Source organism: Sarcophilus harrisii, chromosome 2 (genome assembly GCF_902635505.1).
Source record: "Sarcophilus harrisii chromosome 2, mSarHar1.11, whole genome shotgun sequence".
Lineage (NCBI taxonomy): Eukaryota > Metazoa > Chordata > Mammalia > Dasyuromorphia > Dasyuridae > Sarcophilus > Sarcophilus harrisii.
Window position 1 is genome coordinate 240,511,897 of NC_045427.1, and position 16,434 is coordinate 240,528,330.

General features: G+C 36.8%; 1 protein-coding gene across 1 annotated transcript in view; it reads left to right on the forward strand.

Moving 5' to 3' along the window:
• CDH4 (cadherin 4) overlaps window positions 1-16,434 on the forward strand; it is a 1,212,105-nt gene that overhangs the window by 1,165,719 nt on the left and 29,952 nt on the right. Inside the window, exon 10 of the mRNA XM_031949243.1 lies at window positions 11,823-12,076. Within this exon, the coding sequence (XP_031805103.1) occupies window positions 11,823-12,076 (254 nt within the window). The remainder of the gene's footprint in view (window positions 1-11,822; window positions 12,077-16,434) is intronic.

Consider the following 16,434-nt stretch of genomic DNA (forward strand, 5'->3'; position numbering starts at 1 on the left):
ATATGAGTTACAGGTTAGAGACTTGAGACCAAACAGTCATGGGCAAACCTAGCATGAAGTATTTCAGGTTTGAGCTTTGGTATGTTTTATAGGATTGGAAACTTTTAGAATTCTGAATGTTAAGTAGGAAATTTAGGAAGCTTTCTTTATCCTTGAAAAATGTTCTAAAAAGTGTGTGTGTGTGTGTGTGTGTGTGTGTGTGTGTGTGTGTTGAGGCTCAAAGATGCCACATTTACTGATTTATTCCTAATTTTGTCCCATTTTTAGCAGTGTCAAGATACTTGACTTAGAGCCCAGATAGGCCCTATGATAATATATACTTACCTCTTAATAATTCCTTACATGTAAATCCTTACATATCAGATAGTGTGGAATAGAGCATTGGACTGAGAATCAAGAGACCTAGGTTCAAGTATTGACTGATACTATGTGAGCTGTGAGGTAATGAGAAAAGCATAGCACATAGAGCCAGAAGATCTGAGATCTGATCCTGGGTAAGTTTATTTATCTTCTTTGGGCCTCAGTTTCCTTATCTGAGTTAAACTAAGTAATAATCTCTTTTAAGTCATTTCCAGCTATTAATGTTATTGCCTACTTCAGTTATCTCAAAACTTTTCTGGTGATGCATCCCTTTCAGTTAAAAAAAAATTGATTATGTACCCACAGTGTGTATATATTTATTTGTAAACATGTATATTATAAAATATACAAAAATGGAAATAAAAATGTTTAAATAAAGGTAAAATAATATTTATCTTAGAATCAATAGGAAGTCCATGGGCAATGATATAGTCAGAGTTGTGTTTTAGGAAGATTATTTTGCCAATGGTTTAGAGAAGAGATTGGAAAAGAGAGAATTAAAGAGGAAGACCAATTAGGGAGCTATTTCAGTAGCCCAGACAAAATATAATGAGGGCCTGAACTATGGTTATGTTTGTATAAGTACAAAGCAAAGTGTAGATGTGAAAAAATGTAGAGACAGAACTGACAAGATTGGCAACTAATTATGTAGGTGGGATGAAAGAGATGGTGGAGTCAAAGATAAGATGGTAGTGTATAGATGGATTAGATGGCCTCAGAGGTTACTTCCATCTCAAAATCTATAATTGTATAATTATATAAGAGACTTGTGCAGTAATGCACAGAAATTGAAATTAGATCTCCTGGCTCCCCACACTTTCCTTTATATAAGGTTATCTCTCCATCCTGAATTTGTAATCTCTATCCTAAAAGGTGAAATTTCAAGGTAAAGTGAAGAGATACTATTAAGATCACTGAGATAAGATTCTGGACATGTGAGTTCTGATATAGACCCTCCCACTAACCTGCTATCATTTCCCTTATCTGGCCTCAATTTTCTCATCTTCAAAATGAGGAGGTTTGGACTCAATGATCTCAAAAGATTCTCCTAACTTTGATAGTGTATAATTGTAATTGGTTTTGTGAAGTGCCCTGCCCTCACTGAGAATCCTTTTACCCTCCCCAATGCCACATATTCATCAATCCAGTAAAATTAACCACTTTGCTTTTCTCAAATAAAACAGTCCATCTCCCACTTCCAGGCATTTTTTCTGGCTGTCCTCCTTGCCTGAGATGTTCTCCATATTTATCTCTGCCTCCTGGCTTCCTTCAAGTTTCCTCAAGTCAAAATCCTATGTTCTACTGAAAGCTTTTCCTGACCTTTCTTAATCTCAGTGCCTTCCATTTGTGGATTTCTTATCTTATACATAGCTTAATATGTAATTGTTTGCATATTGTCTTCCCCATTAGATTGTGAGTTTTTTGAGAGAAGAAACTATCATTTGCCTTTCTTTGTATCTTTAATACTTAGTACAGGCACAGTAGGTGTTGATTAAATGTTATGACTGACTAGTACAGGATTTTGTTATTGGACTATTAACCTAATCTTCCATTTAGAGTTGCACAATCAACTCTCTAAGGAAATAGGGAAAGGAGTGACTGAATTCATAGGTTCTGTTTAGGTAGATGTAGACATAGCACATCCTCTTTACTCTTTTGGTACTTCTATAATATGTATCTAGAAACAGCCCTCTCAAGTCAGATTTTCCAATGTTTTCCTTCCTTTATTTTTTTCTGCCAAAGTCTGATTTTCCCCTACCAATTTAAATAGTTAGATCCACCTTCCTCTAGCAAGAGAATACATTTGCTGCTCAATGAGCTTTCTTAAGTCCTTATTATTTGGATGAATCATAATCAGAAGTCCAGTGGGCAGGATGTGCATAAATATAATTTCTTTTTAGATGTTTATAAGACTTTGACATATTTGACAGATTGGCAAATGTTGTAAAATATAGACTAGAAGAATGAATACTGAAAGGATAGTTTGGTTCCTGAAGTCCATTAGTCAACTGTTCCAGGAGCCAGTGAGGTTTTTATATAGGCACCTTTATCATGTGTCTGTTATAGAAATCAACAGTAATTCCATGAGTCAGTGCCTGAGGCATCAATGAGGTAAAAGTAATAGGAGAGAAGACAGTGATTGTTGGGGAGGGACAAAGAATGCTGAATATAAACCTATTCTCTTTTTATTTATTGGTTATGTGTTAAACATAATTATAAAGAAATTATTTATTTTATACTGGGAGTATTTGTACAAGTGTTTAAAGCCAGTCCCTTTATTTTTTTTTTCCTTTTTTTTTTTTTTTTTATTTAATAGCCTTTAATTTACAGGATATATACATGGGTAACTTTACAGCATTAACAATTGCCAAACCTCTTGTTCCAATTTTTCACCTCTTACCCCCCCACCCCCTCCCCTAGATGGCAGGATGACCAGTAGATGTTAAATATATTAAAATATAAATTAGATACACAATAAGTATACATGACCAAAACGTTATTTTGCTGTACAAAAAGAATCAGACTCTGAAATATTGTACAATTAGCTTGTGAAGGAAATCAAAAATGCAGGTGTGCATAAATATAGGGATTGGGAATTCAATGTAATGGTTTTTAGTCATCTCCCAGAGTTCTTTTTCTGGGTATAGCTAGTTCAGTTCATTACTGCTCCATTAGAAATGATTTGGTTGATCTCGTTGCTGAGGATGGCCAGGTCCATCAGAACTGGTCATCATATAGTATTGTTGTTGAAGTATATAATGATCTCCTGGTCCTGCTCATTTCACTTAGCATCAGTTCGTGTAATTCTCTCCAGGCCTTTCTGAAATCATCCTGTTGGTCATTTCTTACAGAACAGTAATATTCCATAATTTTCATATACCACAATTTATTCAGCCATTCTCCAACTGATGGACATCCATTCAGTTTCCAGTTTCTAGCCACTACAAAAAGGGCTGCCACAAACATTCGTGCACATACAGGTCCCTTTCCCTTCTTTATAATCTCTTTGGGATATAATCCCAGTAGTAACACTGCTGGATCAAAGGGTATGCACAGTTTGATAATAAAGCCAGTCCCTTTAGAAGATTCTGCTATACTAGCTGCTTTATTTTTTTCAATGCAGATTTTCTGTTTTGTGTCCAAAGCTTCTCTAGTTTAAATTCTGCCCTTGCTCTCTCTTCTTGCCCTCCTTCTTCCTCTTTTCAGAACATGCTGGCCCTGAAATCAATCAATAACCCTCATGTTAGAAGCTGTCTTCAAGGGAATTGATAGACTTCTAAATTAATAAGTTATAACCAACTGTCCTTCTCAGATTGAGGTGTATTCCTGCATAATTCAGCTCTGGGTGATGTATGGCTAGCCCCTGACCTTAGAATAGGAAGAGAAAAGTGTAAAAAGACTTAGACATTGCAGTACATTGGGGTCAAACCTACAGAAAAGTCATAGGCATACTGGGGAGTGGAGAGAGGGGCAAGCATACTAACCAGGGCTTTCAGTCAAATGTAGAAATGTTACCGGAAGAATATTTTCCTCAGATGTAAAATTAGTAAATGAGAGGGAAGAAAGGGCAGTGGCAAAAAGGACAATCTGATCTCAGATGTATTGAATAGCCCTTTTACCAGTACAATACTGCCTTGCATCAACTAATGACCTGGGCCAACAGAGAACCATGAGCTGAGATACAAAGATGGAAGTCACTTATGGGAGGGAAGAAATATCCCGACATTCACACCAAATATCAGCACCTTAGTGCAAAGCCCTTTTTTCCTACAAGCTAGTTACTTTGCTAATCAAGTGGCATTGGTGGCCAGCAAAAATACGCATCTTTTAATCTGGGGAGAGATGGAGCAAATTCTGGAGATCAGGTCAAAATGCAAAGTTCTTTAAGAGCAAAGTAACCTCATGTGATTCACTTTACTTTCTAAAAAACTTTTTTTTTTTTTGGAATTTCATGTTTGTGTAACTGATAAGTGAGCTCAATACATGGTTTAGGGATTCTGCACACTCATAAATGATGTGAATCAAGCTGCACTAGTTGAAGAGAACCATAATTGTAAACTTGTCATTCATAAAGCAAGAGAGCTCCATGTTCCTTATAAAGGCATATTTTACTTCAGAATCTTTTAACAGTTCAAGCAGTGTTCAGGTGTAAACCATGTTTATGTGAAAGCATCCTGAAATTTTAGTCTTTGTGTGTTTCTTAAACTCGGTTTCAGAGCCTGTGGATGACACCATAGTGCACAAAGTGCTGGGCCTGGAGTCAGGAAGACTCATTTTCTTGAGTTCAAATCTGTCCTCAGTCACTTACTAATTGTGTGACCCTGGACAAGTCACTTAACCCTCTTTGCCTCAGTTTCCTCATCTGTAAAATGATCTAGAAAAGAAAATGGCAAACTACTCTAGTATCTTTGCCAAGAAAACTCCAAAAGGGATCACAGAGAATTAGACTGAACAACCACAATACCAAAACTTGATTTTTTTAAAGTGGCACATGCCAATAGCTAAAAATGTATGAATCTTACTTAATGTTAATTGGAACACAGGGGAGACATGAAATGGACATATAAACCTGAGAATCTTCCACCAAGATATGATAATAAAAACAATGGAAACGGATGAGGAGGTCACTGAGACTATAAGCAGATGATCCTTCAGGAATATCAACAGTTAAGGAATTTATATGCCTTTGTAATGGCTCTCCTCATAAGATAATCTCTCATCATTTCCTCTTCTATAGTTCCTAATCCCACTTTTTACATAACATTTTTGATCCTCACAGCTGCTACTTTCTGCTTGCCTACTACCAAAAAAAAAATCTTATTTTCATTTTAGATCTATCTTTTGCATTCTATATGTTCATTTTTCTATCCTTTAGTAGAATATAAGCTCTTTGAAGGTAGAAAATGTTTCATTTCTTTTCTTTATGTCTCCAGCACCTAACACAACATTGACTGAGTGAATGCTATAAAATGTGGCTTCAGGAAGATGGAGTCATTATTGCTGTCACACATTCAATAGAGAAAATGCTTATTATATATATTCTTCAGAGAAGATGTGATAAGCAAGAATCTTTGATAACCACAGTGTCTTGATATGACATCACCTATTTCCTGGAAGAATAAAGAACAATTCATTTGTCTTTGTTTTTGTTTTTTTAAATAACTTTTTATTGATAGAACCCATACCAGGGTAATTTTTTACAACATTATCCCTTGCACTCACTTCTGTTCCGATTTTTCCCCTCCACCCCCTCCCCCAGATGGCAAGCAGTCCTATACATGTTAAAGAGGTTACAGTATATCTTAGATACAATTATATGTGTGCAGAACCGAACAGTTCTCTTGTTGCTCAAGGAGAATTGAATTCAGAAGATATAATTAACCCAGGAGGAAAAACAAAAATGCAAGCAGTTTACATTCATTTCCTAGTGTTCTTTCTTTGGGTGTAGCTGCTTTTGTCCATCCTTGATCAATTGAAACTGGGTTAGATCTTCTCTTTGTCAAAGAAATCCACTTCCATCAGAATACATCCTCATACAGTATCGTTGTTAAAGTATATAATGATCTCCTGGTTCTACTCATTTCACTTAGCATCAGTTCATGTACTCTTTGTATTCATCCTGCTAGTCATTTCTTACAGAACAATAATATTCCATAACATTCATATACCACAATTTGCCCAACCATTCTCCAATTGATGGGCATCCATTCATTTTCCAGCTTCTAGCCACTACAAACAGGGCCGCCACAAACATTTTGGCACATAGAGGTCCCTTTCCCTTCTTTAGTATCTCTTTGGGATATAAGCCCAGTAGAAACACTGCTGGATCAAAGGATATACACAGTTTGATAACTTTTTGGGCATAGTTCCAAATTGCTCTCCAAAATGGCTGGATGTGTTCACAGTTCCACCAACAATGCATCAGTATCCCAGTTTTCCCACATCCCCTCCAACATTCTGCATTATCTTTCCCTGTCATTCTAGCCAGTCTGACAGGTGTGTAGTGGTATCTCAGAGTTGTCTTAATTTGCATTTCTCTGATTAATAATGATTTGGAGCATATTTTCATATGGCTAGAAATAGTTTTAATTTCTTCGTCTGAGAATTGTCTAAAACAATTCATTTGTTAAGAATCTTAAAGATTCAGAAACATTACACTATTACAGGCATATTCTATGTAATATTGGTGGGTTGGCAGAAGCACTGCTTTTGGTAAGGGAACTTCATTAGGGCCACTCAATTCCATGAGAACAATGTTATAAGTGAAAGATAAGGATAATGTTGTAAATGGGATATGTGAATGCTGTTATAGTAGCCTTTCATGATGTTACTCTTATTCCATTATAATAGATTAATTACATTGTTAGAAAACATTTATCAAGGCAATGTTATGTGGCATAACATTGTCTTTAGGTCACCTTTCCATTTTGTTGTTCAATCATTTTAGTCATGGCTGTCTCTTTATGACCCCATTTAGAGTTCTTGGCAAAGATATGGGAAAGGTTTCCTTCTCCAGCTCATTTTACAAATGGAGACACAGAAGCAAACCAGGTTGAGTGACTTGTCCAGGACCACATAGCTAGTTAAGTATCTGAGGCTGTATTTGAACTCAGATCTTCCTGACTTCTCTGGCACTGGCCTGGCACTCTATCCACTGTGCTACTTAACTATTTATAAATGGGAAAGCTTACTGTACATTATGTTTCTATAAATAAGTACAAATGTCACAGTAGGCTTGTGAGAAGACATGATCACTTATTATAAATGTGGCATAGTTGTGTGATATAAAATCATATCTTCATTGAGGGAATATCTATACATATTGTTATATGCCTTTCCAAAGACTTCTGAAAGAAAAAAATAATAACTGAAGGTCTACAATAAGGAATAAATTTAAAAGGTAATTAATTCCTTTCTTTTCACAGTTCTATTTCTTTTTTTGTTGTTGTTCATTTTGTTTTGTTTTGCTGAGGCAATCGAGGTTAAGTTACTTGCCCAGGGTCACACAGCTAGGAAGTGTTAAGTGTCTGAGGTCAAATTTGAACTCAGGTCCTCCTGACGTCAAGCTTGTTCCCTATCTACTGTGCCACCTAGCTGCCCCACAATTCTACTTCTAAAACTAATTATTTATAAATAAAAAGTTGTGCTTTAAAACCATTAATAACTCAAAGTTATATGTGTTTCACAAGTATGTGTGTAGTTTACTCTTAAATCTGATATTTGGTAATCAAACTTAGGGGCAGGCAAAATGGCCCAATGGACAAACTGGTCTACAATCTGTTTTTGTAACAATCTGTATTTTTAGTTTTTAAAATATAATGCCTCTGTTCTAACTTATCTAATTTTGTGTGCCAATACCTTTGATAAAATTGTAGTTCATTAAGTTAGCTTTCAGAATAGAAGTGAACATATAATCACAATTAATTTGCCTATACTCTTCTTTTACTCTAGACATTAACTATCCTTGGTCTTTAGTCAATCTCTGAATGTAATCACAGCTTTAAAAAGACACACATAAGGACCAAACATTTTAGAACATAAGGGCTATGATATTCCCCTGAGAGCATAACAATACTGAAGTGATTAGAACTTGTTGAGTTTTAGTCCTTCATAAAAGACGTAAGTCCAGAAAAGATTTGTGAAGGTGAGAAGAGGCGGCGTAATTTTGCAGAGAGAAACAGACAATGTAATTCTATTGTAATCAGGATATGAAATGGCAGACACAGAGAAAACTTTTTTTTAAAGAGATAGAGTGAACTCCTGGGAGTTTGATCCAGTTACCTGGAGAGCTAAAAATGCTAATTAATCTTGTGAGGTATCCTTCTTGCCCATTCTTAATAGAGCCAACTAACTATTCTTGGGCCAATAATTATGTCTCCTTCCTCAGAAATGATGACCAAAATTAAGTCCTTTAGGATTTTGTTCTTTTTTTAAGTTGCTAATTCCCAAAGCCTTCTTTTATGCTGTGGCAGACTCTACAAGTAATTATTTTTGTAAACATGGCAAAGAGACATGAATGATGGTGATGATGATGATTATAATTGTGATAATTACTCATATTTCTATGATGCTTAAAGATGTGAAAAGCATTTTCCTCACAAAACTATAAGGTAAGGTGTTCAAGTATTGTTAGACCCATTTTATAGATGGGGAAATGGAGATTCAAAAAAGGGAAGTGGCTTCCTTCATACTCATTTCTCCAAGAATTGTTTTGAGGATTAAGTGAAGTAATGATTGAAAAAAAAATGCTTATCGATGATAAATCACAATAGACAAAGAAGGTATTGTGATTGATTTCTATTATGTGATACTGTAGATGGACATATAGGTTTACATATCATTTCCCTCAAGGCTGGCTTCCTCTTCTGGACAAATCAGTTGCTTCCCATCATGGTCCCAAAACCACTCTGGAAATTGCAGCTCTTCCTCCATACCTTCAGAAGGGACTAAAGGTCCATAAAATGAGTTAAATCTGAGTCAGAAAGTTAAGGAAAGAGCCCTAACTCACTGAAGCTGACTAGACTTGATAGACAATGAGAACAATTCAAAGAATCACCAAATCCCAGAGTTAGAGAGAACTTTTAGAGAACACCTAATCAAATCCCATCGTAGATAATCCATGACTGATAATGATATATCCTTCACCAGAAGCCAGACAGTGAATGGGTAGTCCACAACTATCAAACAATCAAATCTAATCAAATGAACATTTGGTAAAGTCGTATCTACAATATATGCTAAGACACTGTGCTATGTGCTAGGGATACAAAGATAAAACAAAACCAAAAACAATGGTACTTACCTTCAAGAAGTGTATATTCTATTGTGGGAAATATGAAATATACACAGGTACGGTTTACATGATAATTTCAGAGAGGAGGAAAAAGCATTAACAACTGAGAGATAAGTACAAGTTCACAGAAAATGGCAAAAGAACTGAACCTTGAAGAAAGATAGTGATTCTAAGAGGTAGAATGTCAAAGAAGTATACTATAGTCTTGAAGAAAGAGAAACAAGAAATGGAATTCCAAGTTTGAGGAATAACTGGTTAGATTGCAGTTGAAATGTAGAATAATTGAAACAGCATGTTCCAAAATAATCCTGGAAGGACAAATCAGAACCAGATTTGAAATAACTTTGAACATCAAGCTAAGGAATTTAAATTTTAACTTGTAGTCACTGAAGATTCTTGAGTCAGAAAGTGACATGATGAGCCTTGTGATTCAGGAAGATTATTTTGGCAGCTGTGAGATGGTCGAATGAGAGACAAGAAAAAAAAAAAGGAATATGATTATAAGGTTGTTAGAATAAGCTACATAAGGGTCAATAAGGGCCTAACTTTGGGCAGTCACCTTTTGAGTTAAGAGAGCATGAATGTAAGCGATATTATGGAGGCAAAATTGCCAAGATTTGATAACCAATTGGCAATGATGTTAAGGGAAAGGGAAGGGTCAAGGATAACTATGAGTTGAGAACCTGAGTGGACTAGAAGGATAAAAGCACCCTCAATAGAAATGGACAACTCTAGAGGAGTAAGTTTGAAGAATGGGATTTAAGTTTCCTTATCTGTAAAGTGGGATTACTAATATAGATAATGCTTGCCTCATAGGATTATTGTCAGAAGTGAATGAATTAAGATATAGAAAGTTCTAAGAAAACTTTAATGTGCCCTGTAAATGGCCGTTATCACAGAAAGATCTCAATCATCAGTGTCAAATACTGCAGATCAAGAAGGCTGAAAACTAAGGAAAGACTATCAGATTTAGCAATGAAAAGATCATTGGTAATCTTAAAGAGAACATTTTTAATTGATTGATGAGATAAGAAGCTAGATTTCCAAGGCTTGAGAAATGAATAGGCAGAGAAAAAATATAGACAACTAGACCAGATGACTTTTTCTCAGCATTTGACTGTGAAAGGCAAAAGAGAGAAGACAAGAACTTGAAAGGATCATAGCATCAAGTAAAAAGGATGGGAGAGACCTCTGTATGTTTGTAAGTAGCAAGGATGAAGTCAATAGGTGGAAAGAGCGTGAAGAGGAGAAAGGAAGGAAATGACTAAAAAGGTCCAAATCTTGAAGGAGATCAGAGGGGATGGCATCAAGAGCATAGGCAGAATGGTTCACTTTGGCAAGGAAACTTCTCTTCATCAGAGACTGGGGTAAAGGAAGAGAGAATTGGTGATGGTATGAAGTGATTTAAAGGTACAGAATAAGAAAGTAAAGGGAACTATATTTTCTCAGTAAAATAGAGAAACAGAATCCTCTGCTGAAAAGGTGAGGGAAGAGGATAACATAAGAAGCTTGAAAAGAGACAAAAAGGTTTGATATAATGTAGTATAATAGTATGGTATCGTATGTTATAGTATAAAGAGCCATTTGGGGAAGAATAAAAAGATTTCTGTATGTAGTAAGATCCAAATAAAATAATGTAATACTTATTTGTAGTATTCTCATATCACAGAGAGATATAACTTTCTCCATAGGAATTCAGCATCATCCAAGTAGGAGTAGAGATGGTGACTAATGGAAGTAACCCAGAGTTGGAATTTAACAAAGCATGATTAGCAATAGGACATGAGGACAAGGAATTTAAGGGTAGAGCACAGTGTGTAACTGAACTATACTTAACTATGTTTAACTATGGATTAAGATTGTAAAAGAAGGAAAAACAAGAACCTAGAAAGCCAAGGAAAGTGAAATACTTGGAGAGTATAGAGATGAGAAAGATTTAGGAAGACTGAGGCAAAGAGAGAGATAGGGAGTGTATAAGAGGGTATATAAAGATCAGAACTGTGGTCAAGCAAAGGAATTACAAAACTGTAGATCCTGGAGGTAGAATATTGTACAATAATGAGATCAAAATTTGACTTTCCCTATGTATCAGCTTTCTGACTATAAACCAAGAATTATTTAACTCATTGAGAAAGTTGGGAGAATAAACTAGGGTCCAATAGAAAATCACTACCATGACAGATTTAGGTGATACAGAAAGAAAAGAGTCATAAAGAGGAGAAGTTATTAAGTAATAGCAACAGAGGAAGGTCTGGAATTAGCAGTGAAGGGCAAAGAAAAGAAAAATGTCTATTTTTCCTCCTCACCCAGTGTGTCACGGAGAAGTGGGGAAGATGGAACAAAGTGCATTTCAGAACTTTAGAGATCTTGGGATATGGTGTATTCTAAAGGCAGTAAGTTTCTAATGGGTGTAAGAAGACAAAAATGTGAAAATAATGCTAAGGCAGCTCAGTCCACTTTTAAACAATGGGTGATAACATTACATAACATCAGTGAGTGATACTACCTTCTTTTTCTTTCCTCCCTCCAACCTCTAGTGAATCATTGTAGTTCCATACCAGTCCTCAGTATGGAACTTGGAGAGTTTTCATAATTTCTACACCTCAAGAATGATGCTGCCTTCCCATGGTCATGAATCCTCTTACTGTTCTTGTTTCCCTTGTTCTAGGCTGTTGATTATGAGATGAACAGAGCTTTCATGCTGACTGTGATGGTATCCAATCAAGCACCCTTGGCCAGTGGGATCCAGATGTCCTTCCAGTCTACAGCAGGAGTGACCATCTCAGTTATGGACATTAATGAGGCCCCATATTTCCCTTCTAATCACAAGCTGATACGCCTAGAGGAGGGTGTTCCCATGGGAACTGTGCTGACCACATTTTCTGCTGTGGATCCTGACAGGTTCATGCAGCAGGCAGTAAGGTGGGTCCCTGGAGGAAAGAAAATCTTTGACCCAAAGGGAATGTCTCAGTTTTACTTAGGTAAGTTGGTCCTTGAGAAATACCTTGAGAAAGGCTGCCCATCACCGAAGCTCACAGGTACCTCACACACTGTAAAAATCAAAACCAGACTTGCTTCTATAGCTTCTTTCTCCTCTGTTGAAAAGCCATAGAGAAGGGTCCCAAGGGGCTAACACAGAGTTCTGCATTTATCAGACTTATACTGCCCCAGGTCAAAAAAAGGAAGAGTATCTTAAGAGAAAAGCTACTGCCCAATTTTATTATTTCCATCTGCAGCTGTGTAAAGATGTATAATTCGAAGCCAGAAGGAAAGAGTCAAACTTGAAATAGCCAAATGTGTTCTAGTATCAGCCAGAATTCTGTGTAACCCAGAACACATCACTTTGGGACCTTGGTTTCCTTAGGAGGTTGGATTAGATGACCTAATTAGGTTAGGTCATCTAATTAGATGATTAGATGTTCATTCCCACTCTAAAATTCTACAATTAAGGAGAAATGATGCTCTTCTTTTCTCATTCCAAAGATGAGGTACAACCTTCATTTTGATTTAAAAAGCCTGTGCAATAATAAGTGGTCAAATCTTGCAGAATCATAGGGCTTAAAAGGACGGAAACATTGTGGTCAGACAAGGGATGCCCAGTGATGGATGGATTCTTCAGCCATCCTAGGCTTGTGGAATGGGCAAAGTTGACAAAATAGAAAACGACTAATATTTTCATTCACTGATTGTGGTGGGAAAGGTTATCAAGAAAATTTCTTGTCCTTTTCACACTTGAACTTCCTCCCATCTCATCTGAAGGTGCTATATCAATTTCAATTGCTAAAATCTTCAGAAAAGTTCCTCCTTATGTTTCAAAAGCCTTTCTTCTTGTTTAGTTACATACATCTATGAATCTGCAATCTCATCAGTTTAGGTGTTTTCAGGTACATATGGCAACCCATTCTTGCCTTTGCATTTTATATTGTCCTTTTGTATGCTCTTCCAAAATCCTCCATGGTTGTCCTATTTAACCAGCATACTACGAAGCTGCTCCTAATTTTTAAAAAATATTTGTTAATACCAGTACAGGCTCAAATTACTCATCTATTATCTCTCATTCTTGCTATATGACCGACCAGCCTACTTCCTTTTCTTGTCATATATATCCTCAGGAATGTTTTTTATAGCATTTCATATGCTCAAGTTATCATTGATAATATGCTACAGCCTAGATAAATCCACCATACAAATTTCTATTATCTTTTGGGTCTTCTTAGATAATGTTTTCCCATTAATCAAAACCATAGAGCATTGGTATCAGTGCTGCTTTTGCAGTAGCATGAGCATTGGGATCACTGATGGTACTCCACAATTTCTCAAATGACATTTGGCCCGATGTCTTGTTTCATTTTAGGTTCAGCTTCATTGTCCCCCTGAAACTGGACTGACTTAATGGATTGCCCATTTCCCTCCTTTCTCAAGATCTTCTGTACTTAACTCAAGTCTTCTTCTCTTATACTTAAAGACTTCACTGAACAGACTGAAGCCCCTCAAATATGACATTTTCCCCTCTCCCCAAGGCCTTAGAAATGATCAAATCTTTGATCTTACCATCAGCTATGATCCATCTCTAATATTAAATTCCTAGAGTCCTTTCTCTGATTTTAATTTTACATCCTATGTCTACCTCACTCCTCTCTTAACTATTCTTCATCCTTATTTTGGCCTCATTTCCCTTCTATACTAGCCCATCATACCCACTCTGATTTCACTTTCCTCCCTTTTTTTAGTCTTAACACTGTGGCTAACCAATTTAATCATATGTTGTCCCCCTCCCTGGGAATCTCTTGTCCCTCTGTCCTGTTGTCACACATGTCATGTCAAATCCCAGCCATGGGTTTTCTCTGCCATCTCCCTTTTGTGTTCCTACACATACATTGCAGAACACTAATGAAGAAAGGTCCATTGCAAATGTATGTTATCCAAATTCTGCTAGGCCCTTGCTACTGATGCACAGTGATCCTCTCATTTATTCTTATTCATCCCTGATTCTCTTTCTGTGTCATCTTAGTGTGTGTGTAAGTGTCACTGTCTCTGTCTCTCTTACTCTTGTGTGTGTGTTTCTTTGTCCCTGTTTCTCTTTGTATACGTGTCTCTATATCTCTGCCTCTGTCTTGTCTCTTTCTCTCTGTCTCTCCATCTCTCTTTCTATCTCTGTTTTTGTCTCTTTCTCCCCTGTATTCTTTCATCTCTCCCTCTATCCCTTCTTCCCCCATCTATTCTAAACCTTCTTTTCTCTTTTCAAATCTCCATCACTTCTCTACTCTTGCTCTCGGCAGAGAGCCTTGTCTTTTGCTTTACAAAGAAAAATCAAGACCATGTGACATGAGTTCAATTTTCTTCATGGTTCAACACCTCAAAAACCTCTCAATACTATCAAGGTTCTGTAGTCCAATCCCTTTATTTTACCAAATGGTCAAACCACCTATCCACAGTTACACTAGTGTTTCAGTCAGGATTTGAACTCAAGCCTTCTTGGCTCCAAAGAAGTATATGCACTAGACTAAGCTTTCACTTTTGTCTAAGAACCAGCCTAACTAAATATGGTGAGACTTATCAGCATGTTGACCAAAGAGAGAAGTGGTTTTTGGCCCCAAACTTCCAAGACCATTTACTTAGTAAATCACAAAGTTTTTTTTATCTGCATAAGTAGAGAGAATAACTCCATGAATAAAATCCTTAAATCCTTGACAGAGCTGAGCAAACGGACAGTGAGTCTATCTCTCTATTTGTCTAATGGAGAAAGACTCTAGTCTTGAGATTTAGAACAAGTGCAAAAAAAAAAAAAAAAACTTTGAAGACATGGCAGGAGTTTTGAAAGCCTGCAAAATGCTTTAATCCACTACCTCTTCCTTTGCGACCTCCTCAGACTTTCTTTATTGCATCTGAGCCAAGGGATCTGTTCAAGATCCCTTATAAAAGAATACAACCCATAGAAGCACTGCCTTGCTGCCTCCACTGAATGGCCAACTCAGCCATTCAAGGAGGCTCAGCAGGATTGGAGAAGCCTCAGGCTTGTACAGTCTAGACATCAAATCTAAAAGTGCCTCCCCTAACAACCTTCAGCCAGGGGCTGTTCAACTACTCCAGTCGAAGTTCCCAGACCACACATTTTATGGCAAAATTGTTGTTTTGCCAGTGGATCAAGTGGCACATTTTGAAAACAAAGGCATAAAGTTGTTTACCTGGGGTTTATCTCAGAGAACAGTACTTTGCCATGGCAGACTGAGGCTATTAAGTTCAGCTGATCTTTTCCTCAGCACAAGCTTTCTGAAATGCAAAATGAGATTTTGCTGTGGCTGACACAGCAAAAAGATGAGAGAGGAACTAGTCAAAGAAGCCTGCAAGGAGAGGCAGATTTAAGAGCCTTGAGGACTGGATGCAATCCTGAGTGTATAAATGGGGTCCCTGCTTTACAAAATAGGTGCGTTCTGAAGAGATTTTTATATATTAAATCCTTATATACAAGCTGTTGCTTGTTTTAAAAGTGCTGCAGTCATTTAGAATCAGGAAGGCTTGGTTCTAATAATCCTTGTCCAATATTTACTGACTAGGTGAGTCATTTAATCTCTGTGCTCGACTCAGTGATTTCTAGGGTCACTTAAAATTCTCAGTCTATGGACTTTGATCTATCTCCCATTCAATTCAATAAGTATTTGTTAAGTGAGGCGCTCTGGTGACAGAGATGTGAAAAACAATCTCTGTCCTAAAGGAACTTGAACTTCTGCTGTGAGGGATGTAGGGAAAATACAGGAGAAAGCCCTGAGGCCTAAGGAGATCCAGAGGGCGTTCCTGTAAGAGGTAAGCTGAGCCTTGAAAGAAACTAGAAACCCTAGGAGGTAGAAGTGGTAATCTGGAAAGGAGGAATAGACTATGCAGAGACAGAGAGGCAGATGATACCATGTCTGGGGAATGGCAAGTTAACTATTTGGCTGAAGTAATGAGAACAGTAAGGGGAGATGGTGAGTAAAAAGTGTGAAATTTACCAAGTATTCTAAAGTGAATGATTTTGTAAAATGATAATTACCCTCTAGGTCATCTGATGGTAAATAGAGGATGCAAAAGACATATTTGTTGTATTTAAAAACATATAAAAACTTCCCAAGGAGAAAAACATCAGAATACTTTTCAAAGCAATATGCCCACAACTCCAGATGAGCCCATTAACTTATCAAGGACAGAATGAAGGAAATAATCAAGATTCAGCTTTGCTCAAACCTTCTCTAAGCTTCAGTTCCCTTATTTGTGAAATGTAGGGTTTGGAGGAGATACCTCACTCA